Source organism: Mesitornis unicolor, unplaced genomic scaffold (genome assembly GCF_000695765.1).
Source record: "Mesitornis unicolor isolate BGI_N332 unplaced genomic scaffold, ASM69576v1 scaffold11788, whole genome shotgun sequence".
Lineage (NCBI taxonomy): Eukaryota > Metazoa > Chordata > Aves > Mesitornithiformes > Mesitornithidae > Mesitornis > Mesitornis unicolor.
The window spans coordinates 92,193-103,756 of NW_010203938.1; the positions used below are offsets into that span (position 1 = coordinate 92,193).

The 11,564-nt window shown below is 40.6% G+C and overlaps 1 protein-coding gene across 1 annotated transcript; it reads right to left on the reverse strand.

Moving 5' to 3' along the window:
• Positions 1–2,875: 2,875 nt before the first annotated feature.
• MED10 (mediator complex subunit 10) lies at positions 2,876–6,193 on the reverse strand. The gene is made up of 4 exons (XM_010190906.1): positions 6,066–6,193; positions 5,694–5,777; positions 4,450–4,552; positions 2,876–3,277 (listed from the first exon to the last, which is right to left on the reverse strand). Exons 1-4 carry the CDS (start codon positions 6,191–6,193, stop codon positions 3,182–3,184), a joined length of 411 nt encoding a protein of 136 aa, XP_010189208.1. The 3' UTR covers positions 2,876–3,181.
• Between the last annotated feature and the right edge of the window lie 5,371 nt (positions 6,194–11,564).

Here is an 11,564-nt window from a genome sequence, read left to right on the forward strand (position 1 = left end):
CTACAGGCATGGGTGCTAACAATTTGCAATACATAAAAGCAAAGGTCCCTGTACTGGTTAAATACTGCTATCACCTGCAGCATATTGCAACAAAAAAAAAATCATTGTTGAGACTGAACAGTCAAAAACCTTTCCCTGTGATAAGGCAATATAACAGAATCATAGAAAATAAAAAAAAAAATTGTTGGAAGGGACCTCTGCAGGTTATCTAGTTCAGCGGCCTGCCCCAAGAAGAGCTGACTTTTAAGCTATGTCTGATTGCTCGGGGCTTTGCACAGGCAAGATGGGAAAACCTCCAAGGGCAGCAATTCTGCAGCCACTCTGAGCATCTGTGTCAGTGCTAAACCAGTCTCAGAGCCAAGAACTCACTCTGGTCCATCAGATTTCCATCATCACAACTCAGATCCACTGCCTCTTGTCCTTACTTTCAGTTCCCACTCCCTTTTCAAGAAATACTTTACACTAATCCATATGCAATTTCATTTCTTTCTGAACAGCAAAATTCTACAAGTAAGAAAAGGTCTGGAAGGCACCACAGGAAGTTATCTTGTTTATCTCTCTGCTTTAAGACAGTATTAACTACATCAATGTCTCGTGAATGTTCTGATGGAAACTCAACAAGACAACTGTATCATTGCTTTACTATCCTTAGAATGAGATTTTTTTTTTAAATGCCTAATCTATGTTTCTCTTTCACCAATTTTAGCCCCTACCCTTCTCCTTTTTGTAATTACAAACTCTTATTTGAATCAGAGTTGCAGAATCATATCATTTGGAAAAAGCCTCTAGAGTTCACCTAGCCTGGCCACTACTTCAAGCAGAGCCAACTGCAAAGCCAGATCAGGCTGCTCAGGGCCTACTCCAGGTGAGCTAAAAACCCCTGAAGAGGGATGGAGATCCTACCCCCTCCCTGGTCAATCCATTCCAGTGCCTCCCCAGGGAGTCTGGCTACATTCAAACAAACCACCACCTCGTTCTAGGGAGGAATCCTGTGTGGTTTGTTTTCATTTGATACTGAACAGTGGTGTCTTTTTTTTTTTTTAAGTTGGTGTTACAAAAATTAAAGCTACCAAGGATATACTAAAGCATTAGGAGACTCACCCTGTAATGTTTACACATCCCCAAATCCAGATGGCATGGACAGTCTATCTTGATTACTGTTTTTTAAAACAGATTTCTAAGAGAACTTGCACAACTAAAGTATTTTGGAATGAGAAGTAGATATAAAAATAAGACTTCCTGCAAGCACCAGTTAAGTGTGCTACTCCACCAAGTTGGACACACAAACTGGTGTCAACCAGAATACTCCAGTATCCAGACCAGTATCTACTGGTCCTCTTGTCTCATGAATGTTTGTTCTCTCACAACTTCCATTTAAACACTCTAACCTATGATATTTTTGCTCCCAAGCTCCGCTTCCCACTGCATTATGTGCACTGAAAAAATACTCCTATGTTCTCTGCTCATTCCCTATACACATCCCACTTACTGGTCACAAGCCTTGCTTCAACACTACCTCGGGACTTACAGCAATTCAGGCAGTGCAAAATGCAAACATGGTGAGCTTTTTCTTTGCTGCTGTTTTCTACCAAGATAGCATAGTGAAATTGTGAAGGGAGAAGAGTGACTAGCGGTAGAGCAAGCACATGGAAAAGGAAGCCTGCAGATTAGGGCAAGGCAGGATAATATCACACAGCAATTAGATTCATTTAGACTGCCAGGTAACAAGTCTTAAGTAACTAATGCAGAGGAACACTATTTTTCTGGTTTCTTCTTATACCAAAGCTTGGCCAAGTGCAGCGTTGTTTGGCATTATGGATGAGCTTTGCTTCAGCTAGGTAACTGAGCACAGGCAGTACTTCAGGTGTGGAAATGATGGCAACAACTTAAACGCACCTATATCCCCATTAAGATCTCTAATTCACTAGGTAGCTCTGCTATAGAGGACATGCATACAGTGGTATTTTGGAGCTCCAAAACCACCAAGTTTAGAAACTAAAAGAAAGTTAATGAACTAAAATTCATTTGCCAGTGGAAAAAAAATAATCAAGTTACATCTGGAAGCACAAACGTAAGCACAAATGGTTCAAGTTTCATAAAATCCCCAAGATTAAGAGGTCCTCTTAATCCCACAGTAAAACTCATCACTGTGCCCCTGTAGTGACCCCAGCAAGCTGTTCAGGGCCAGGACTCCCTTACCTATGAACACTTACAGACTTCACAGATGAGATGGCAGCTGATCAGAAATGCTTCAGGTAGCAATCACTGATCCCCAAAACCTCCTGCTTCAGGTACTAAAAAGGAAGTTTTCCCCATAAATATCAAGCTGACGTTATCTTTAAACTTTCGACAGCCAAGTTTTGATATACATTTTATTTCTATCACTACGAGACTGAGGAACATGCTATTTTTCCACAGCTTTCAGTTCACTCTCCAAAGAGCATACAACAGAAGAACATTCCAATTGAAATTTTTTTCCAATTTTTTATTCAGCAATCTGCTTACAGAAAGCGCTCAGAAGTAAACAAAAGCTTACATTAAATACTATACAAAATATTAACTAGTCCCCAAATATGCTCACTTTCCATATCCTCAGCCATCTGCACTTCAGCTCATAAAGCAAAACAAAAATATCTGAAGGTGTTCTTGGCTGCAGTTCATGATGACACATGATGAGAACCACAGACCCTGACAACCTCCCGTTCAGCAGAATTTGCCAAGATGAAAGCAGTCAATTGTTTGTACAGTAATAAAAAAAAGCCGTTTAAAAAAGAAAAAATAATCAAGTATAATAAATACATTTCTCTTAAACACAGATGAGCCCACAATCCTGGAAAACACTTTTCAGAAGACAAAACCCATTATTTTATGCTCCGGAAATGCACTTTGTGGGAAATGCTATGTATTGATGACCTGCAGGCAAATATATCTCCAAAACCTTTCAGAAAAGAAAAACAGTTCCTCATAGGAAGTTTCAACTGCAACCTATGAGCAAAAGTCTTCAGGAAGATTCAGTGGCTTCAGACCAGAACCATCAGCGATCAAGCTCCTTTACAGCCCGTCACTGCCATTTTTAGTATAGGTGTTACGAAGGCTTGGATTCCCCCTCTCTACAATCACTGTTTCTTTAGAATGGTGTCAGTCTATGGAATTGACATCTTTCGAGCTGTCAAAGGCCAATCTAAGGAGGAGGATCTTCTCCTCGAATAGCTTTGTACTTTGCCATGTCTTCTGGGAACACCTTTGTCAGTTCTTGAATTAACAGACTTTTAAACTTCTGGAAAGAGAAAAAAATGTATATACATCATCTGCACAATTTATTTAGATTCCATCAAGCAGTGTTATCTGATGAACAGAAATGTTTGTATACAACACAGCTCTATGATCATGTCTATTTCAGCAACCTAAGAGAACGGCACCCAAAAAACCCCTCAAAACCACACACACGCACACACAGAAAGTCACATTTACAAAATTTACAGAAAATGCTCAACTGAAATCCACTAGGAAAGCACCAGGCAAACTAAAATGGTTTTAATTTCCCACAAATTAGCATTTTCACCTAAGAAATACAGAGTAGTTGGACCTCTCTGGTAAACTCTGGTGCATCAATATCCATCTGACCCTACAGCAAAGCTGATGAAGGACACGTCCTCCTGATTTGACATGGAATCCCCTCCACCTCCAAAAAGGAACTGACACCTGCCTTAGAAATACATAATTCCTCCTACCACTTTTCCAAGCACAGAGCATACCAAAAGAAAGAGAAGCTTAAAACCCACAGAGATATGCTATGTCTACATTCTGCAGCACAAACTGCCATCCTCCACACTAATTTTAAGTTCAGCCAAAAAACATTCTGAAACACAAACACCCCTTTCTCAAATCTCACGAAACTTCCTTTTCCAATAGTATTTTTCAGCAGTAATTACAGCAGTTAAACAGTGTAGCAGAATGCTTAGGTCCATACCAGATCAAAGTGTACCAGTTCAGAAAACCCAAACACTGGCACACACTTTAAGTAGTTTTATAAATATTCAGTCATGTTTATATAGCACATTTGACATTTTTTATGCTCTAAGATCCATTCAAGACTGGAAAAACACCTCTTCTGTTTGCTTAGTTCTAAATTACACACATATCACAGTTACAGATCTATAACAGCGTGAGGCACTCACTAGGTATTCAAAACGAAAACAACAAAAAGAGATCTGTAATGCTACAATCAACTTTAACCAAAATAAAACCATAGCAACATCTTCATCTCCAACTGTGGGATGAATTACAAGTTTCCTTTCCAGAACAGGCTGCGCTAGCATCAATTAAGATACAGGGATGCAGAGCAATTTCTAATACAAACCACCTAATAAGGGAAATTAATAAGTGCACAAGTGAAAAACCCTCACATACTAACATAAAACTGCCACATATTTGAACATTCTGGTTTACCTTCATTGTATCAATTTTTCCTTTTACTTGCTCATTTTTAGCCAAAGCTCGCTCTAGACACTCCTTGGTGTAAAGCTGAGGATTGCGGCCTTGATCTATGTATCTGAAAAAAGGAGAGATACTACGTAAATGATCATAAGGCTACTAGGATGTTTTCCAAGATACAGAATTATTCACCTAGCTGTATTTTTGTTACTACTGTCACCTGAAATGCACATTTTAAAAAACACCGTTTAACTCAGACAATTTCAAAAGGCAGCTCAAGGAGGACAAGGCTGTGGCCAGCAGGCAGCTGTCTTACATCTCTTTCCAGAAAGCCTGGAGCTTTAAAATATTAAAATTTAAAGTATTAAAATAAAATGAAGAGATTTAATTACCCAGCTCCTTACCAGCAATAAGGACACATGAATGAAGAAAGATCTTAGTACATGATGAGCAATAAGCACAGAGGAATACAGTACCCAGCAATCCAACGATGAGGAGAAAGCATACATACCACAGTGAAGAGTAAAAATTAGCACATCTGTACTGACAAACTTCTAACTGCATTTTTGCTTTGCAATACATGTGCCTGACAAAGGGAAATATCATCACTGAATAAAAAAGCCCAGAACATTTAAGGCTATCATCACAGATTTACAGATAGAAAGTCCAACTGAAAAAAGTCCCGTAGAGCCAGTAAGACAGTAGAACATAGTAAACCAGTGACATCCGGACTTACAAGGAACACTAGTGAATTAACTTGTCAACTATATCACAAAAGCTGTCTTAGATAGCTCTCTCTCTACATTAATGATTTTTCTTTTACTGTTCCAATTCTCTGCCACTACTGAAACGAAACACCTAAGTGCTGGCCTAATTTATTTTCACCTTCAACTTTAAGTCCTGATTCTAACCTAGTGTAAAGTGTCTTTCCAAAATGTAAGCTTACTTACTAAACCACTAGATTAGGCAGAATCTGTATTGCAGCCTACATAGGTAAAGTCAAAATAAATTATAAAAAGAAAGAAAAAAAGAAAAAAGAAGAGAGCTGAAAACAGGTGTATATTTTCTCACTCCTCTAACCCTTCCACTTTTTCACAGCCAAAAGGTACTTCTTACCTTCTTCTGCCTGCTCACAGCCTTGTGAGGCATTCAGAAGTTGGAGTTTAAAAAACAAGCAGTCCTCAAGGAAAATATCCACACTACAAACACACGCTACCTCAAATCACCCCCACTACAGCACTTTCCCCTGAGTTACTTACTCAAAAACTTCCAAGGGCACACTGATATCGTGAAGCTGCTGCCGGCACTTGTCAATATCTTGCAAGCCCGTCACCATGAAATTCCTGTCAGAAGAAATCAGGATATTTTTACCCAAAAAGGGACATCCTGCGCTAACCCTAACCCCAGCTGCCAGGCCAGCGACACGAACCGCAGCGATGGAAACCCCGCGAACCTCTCAGCCGCTCCCTCCACGTTTCCGTAGGGCAGAAGGGCGACGGATCCGCCGGTCAAGACCTCCGGGACCCTGAGGCAGGAAGCTGGAGGAGGGAGATAAGGGCCCCGTGGCGTGGCCTGGCCTGGCAACTAAGGGTGGAGGAACGAGGAAAGGGGGGAATGAAGGAGGGCCTCACAATTTCTGGTTGAGCCCAGCCTGGCTGCTGGGCTGGAAGTCGCTGACGATAATGCCGAGCTGCCGGATGTTTTCCACGAACTTCTCCAGGTGCTCCTCCAGGGAGTCGAACTTCTCCGCCATGGCCATGGCCGCCGCCTAATCTCTACTCCGGCTTCCGGCCACTCGCGCATGCGCAGAAGGAAGGAGGCGGAGCTGCCGGATTGCCACGCCCCTTGGTTTCAGACCACGCCTCCTCGCTCACGAGCCCCGCCCCCGCCTCCGCCTCCCCCCCTGCACCGTCCCCCGCTCCTGCAGCGGGAGAGCGGGGTCGGTGCAGGGCGGGATGGGGGAAATTTCGGCCTTTTTGCACAATTTGTTCCTTTCTGGTGGCTTTTTTTAATCTAAGCATCTGGCTTTATGGAAGCATCACCAGCTCACCAGCTGCACAGCGGCCGGAAAATTAATTTGGGACGAAAATAAGAACTATAAGCCCTAAGTTGCACGAGTCAGTGTTTGCTGTGGGCGTGCTAGATTTGTCGAATGTGCAGTCGCAAATAATGAGGGATATTTTTTTTTACCCTGAAGCTAATAATAAGTAAGTTATAATTAGCGTCTTTTATAAATGCCAGATAATTGGAGTTTGACAATATGGATCATTCGGTAGCCCTCGGCACTGCTTTGCTTTGTTTTGTTACCATATAACAACATCTCTAGGAATTTTTCAGTAGATCCCACTGGAGCAGGAAGCACACAGGGTGATTAATAGCATCCTTGAAAAAGTAATTGCCAGCACCTCTTTTGAAACATTGCGATTTGAAAACTCACTACTAATTGCTACAGCCTGCCAGATATGGACTGCTGCACCCAGATCCTGAAGTGTCTCCTTGCATGACTTCTTAAAGACAGTCTTTCCTGCCAGTCCACTCCTATAAAACTGTTATAATTCACCCTAATAGGGTTTTTTTCAGTTATCCTTTTCTTTGTCCTCTCTGCTCTTGAGCGTTTCCTCTGCCTGCATTACGTAGACATAAACCTGTTTCTCATTTTCAGACTCATTTAAAACTTGTGTCTGACTCCAATTTGCTTACCATCCCCACCCCATCCCAGAGGTTAAACTTCAGTCCTGACCCATTTGCAGTGTAGAACCCATTCCCTTCTCGAAAGCTTTACAAAAAGGCGGCTTCATGCTTTTCCCCATGCCACCCTTTACTGCTAGGTGGGGCTGGCTGTGACTATCCTGTCACTTCACTGCATCCTGTGAAATTCCTCATTAAATTACTTGCCTCGGTAGCCACAGCTGCAAGCTGCTTCCTGCTGGTAGAGGGTTTGGGTTAGGGACCATCTCTGTGAAGTCCTCAGCACAAAAGGACCTAACTTGTGGGTAAAGGTCATACACACAGCTGGGACATGGGTAACTGCGCAGATTATAAAATAAAGATAAAGAATAGATGTTTTTCTGCCTGACTCAGTCCTTGTGTCTGATCAGTAGATACACTCAGCCTATGCCTGATCCCACTCACAAAGGGAGCCCTCAGACATCTCTTTTATCTGGTACCAAAAATGCTCACCTGGAGTTCAGGATACCTGGATTTCAACCTCTCTTTTCTATTCACAAGGATCAGAGCCTACAAAAAGCCTTGACCTCAGAGGTTAGGATATATTTGGCAGTGGGGTCCATTCAGTCCCTGCGGCTGTTCTACTTTGTGTGAAAATTAAGTATTGCTTGAGCAGTGGGAAGACAGGGTTTGGCACACCACACAGAAAGGAATGGAGGATCCAGAGACTGATTATCTGATAAGGGTTGATTATCTTCCCCACCTGCCTTATATCTGCTAATTATGGATATTTTTCTAAGCTGTGTAAGATACAGAAGTGGTAACAGACAGAAATTCACTTGATAAATAAAAACCACAATGGAATTATCTGGGGAATGACAGGATATCAGTCTATATTAAATAATCCAGCTATCATTTTCCCTGTGGGAAGATTATCTGACACATTTAAATTCCCATGGCATGACACAATAACTCTATGTTTTATAAATAGCTTGTCTCTAGTACATCTGTTTTCAGGTGAATCTGAAAAGATCGGTCCAGCAATGTCAAGTAAAATGAAGTCAGCCCCTCATGTCTGCCAAAGTATCACTGATTTAAAAGGAATTTGCTGTTGGTTTACAGCAGATATGATTCTGAGGCTTTGGTTCCCAATTAATTATTTGAATGAATATTTGAAATAATAATTAGACAAACATAGATATTATGTGCAATCAACAGATTTAATGTGTTTTATGCACTATAGATATAACTTGCAATGATTTCTGTTCCACCACGAGAACAATCAAAATAAGCAATTATTAATTTCTTGGATGTATCTTTTTATTAGTTGTATTTTTTCCATTTATGGTATGAAAGACAACAACAAAAATGTAAAAAACTCTCTATTGGTCAGTTTCTGTTCTGTTACCATGCTAGTTCAGTAGTGTAAAGTTGAGTCTTTGCTAAATATGAAGCACTATTCAGTTCATAAGATTAAGTACGCTAACCCAAAAGTAAAAAACAGGTGACTATAAAGAGCACTAGATATTACAGAAATAATATGGTACTGTGCAAATATGAAATTGTAAAAACAATCCTAGGCTGCAGAAAGCATTTAATCAGTTGTAAGCCTTGACAAGTATTGTCAACCTATGATAAAATAAATCCATTGTCTATTGATCTGCAGTTGCTGACCATCCTGTTTCCATAGCTGGCAGAATGTTGTCAGGACAGCAGAAGTCCTGGAATTACAAGATTTTAATATAAATACTTAACACTGATCACATGAGAGATCTTGGTCAGAGGAACAGAATAGCTTTTTCTAATATTTGGGAGGAAGGAATGTAGAATATGAGGTACTTACCAGATTAGATCCAAATATGAGGAAAAGGGGTGTGTCATTTTTGAAAGGACAGTCTAAATACACTGTGTCAGATGTGGCTCTGCAGGCACAAGAGGTTAGGATCCAAATTGAAGAGTTGCTTTATATCCATCTTTGCTGATGGGCAAACACATTCAGCAGAAGTGGAAGCAGAATAACTTGCTTTAAATTCAGTAACGAAAATGGGCTGTTGGAACTGAGCAAAGATTACTTCTATCTTGCTTGTGATGACTGAAATCTGGTACATGTCCATTACCACATCTAACTCGGGTAAACTATCTGACAGAAAAAAATAATAAAGTTGAACATCGAATGTAGAAATAATAATCTTAAATCTGTGTTTACTAGGCTGGTTAGGTTAAATTAGGGAATTTTGTTAGATAGATGTGTATAGTGTTTTTATGATTAAAAACAGCTATAAATATATTACCAGTTGTTAAATTTTTCTCATGATCACTAACTTGGGTAGTGCTTTCCTGTTTGGGGGAAAAAAGGCAAGACAAACCAACTTGTGTTCCAGTGAAAGAGAGAGAGAGAGAGAGAGAGATCAATAAAGAGAGAAAGAGAAAGAAAGAAAAGAAAGAAAAAGAAAGATAGGGCTGACATGTAACTCAATTGATCAATAGGTAGATGGCAAGATTTAGAAAAAAAATTGCATGGTTCATGATTTAAGTAACCATATTGCACTCCTATCCTGTTTTCCATGTAGAGAGTAGGAAATTACTACCTCGTAAGCCAGACATCTGCACTGGGCAGTTAAGTAGGGTTTGTAATGAAGGACAGAATGAGAGACCGTGTGGATCAATATGACCCATTTGGGAAGAGTAGCACTGATTACGTAACAGAAAATCCTGTTTTGTAAACCTCTAATTAATTTTTCAAGGGGTCAGCAAGCATGTAGATAAGACTGATCTAATTGATACAATCTACTTGAATTTCTCATCAGCTTTTGGTTAAATCCTTAACCAAAGCTGTTAAGGAACTAAAGCATTGGAATAAGGGGGGAAATCCCATACAGAATAAAGAACTGATTGCCAGATAGGAGATGCAGAATAGAGGCACACATTTAATTCTTGCAAGGGAGAATGGTTCCCAGAGGAGTCCTACAGGGAACTGGGCTGAAATTTGTGCCATTCAATGTGTTCATAGATGACCCAGAAAAGAGATCAGATGGTGCAAGGAGAAAATTGGGTTATGAGAAAATTTTTTTGTTGGAGTAAAGATGAATACAGGTTGCAGAAAACTGTAGAAGGACCTGAAAAAGCTTGGTGGCTGGGCAACAAAACATCAGAAGAAATCCAGACAGATAATGTAAAGTGATGCACATAGCAAGCAAAAAAATCCTAATTTCACATGAAGATTCATGGCCTCTTGAACATTACCATATAGAAGCAAGACTCAAAGATCGCAATAGAAAGTTCCATGAAAACATCAGTTCGGTGCTCAGCAGTGGTCAGAAGCCATATGGAGAGTTAGGAATTGATAGGAGAGGAATTTGAGAACAAAGTAGAAAATGTCATTGTGCTACTGCATGAATCCACAGTTCACCTCAACCTTGAATACTGTATGCGGTTTTGGTTCCCTGGAGTAGACATGGAAAAGAGTCAGAGAAGGGCTGCCAAGGTGACTGCAGATGCAAAACAGCCTCTGTACTAGGAAAAAATAGACAGGGACTCTTCAGCTTGAGACAGAGCGCACTGACAGGAGTGACTTTGCTGTATCTGCAAAGCCACGAGTGGTCCGAAGCCTAGACTGGCTTCCAGCACAGAAACGAGGGGCCATCAAATTAAAGACAACAGGAGACAGCTTCAAAACATGCAAAAATAGGTCATTTTTGCCATGCAAGGCTTAGCAGCCTTGTAGAATTACTTGCCAATGGATGCTATGGACAGCAAAAGCTCAGCTGGGTTGAAGGGGAAATGGGAAAAATGCTTGATAGAGTGAGTCAGAGAGAGGTAGATAAAGCACACCTGGCTCAGGAAGTCTCATGGATGGAAGGTAGTCCAAGCCCAGGAGAGTAGTCAGGAGTGGTCTTATAGATATTTTTCTTGTCTTCACTCTTAAGCATTCACTTCTGGTTAGTGCTGAGCACAGCTTACTGGCCCAGTCAGAGCCTTTATCTGAATCTGTGTGGTGGCTGTTACGAGGTCCTGCCTGCCTGAATTGGCAAAGAACGGCCTGTGCTGTGTAGGATGTAGACAGATTGCAAAGTGGTTTCTTACCAAGCAGAGCATAAAAAGGTTTATTTGAGGCTGTTTATACAGCCTTTAGGCCTGGAAAAAGCTCAGCTCACTTTTTTCTTATTTGGTGGTGTGTATATACTCCAGATAAATCACTTCTCCAGTATAATTTGTGCTGGCACAGTCACTTTCTCTTCTCAGAAATATATAAAGTGACAAATAAATCAACTGTTTGTTCATCTCCAGAACCGTGATTCTCCTCCCAACTCCTGTTTTCCGCTGCTGGCCAATAACGTGGAAGAAGCAAATAAAGAAAACAGAACACATTGAGTTCCAATGACGTACATATTCTCTCCTTCTGTCTTTCTGTCACTTTTTGTCTTTGACTTTGTTACTATTTTCTTCTGCATGGTTGTATCTAA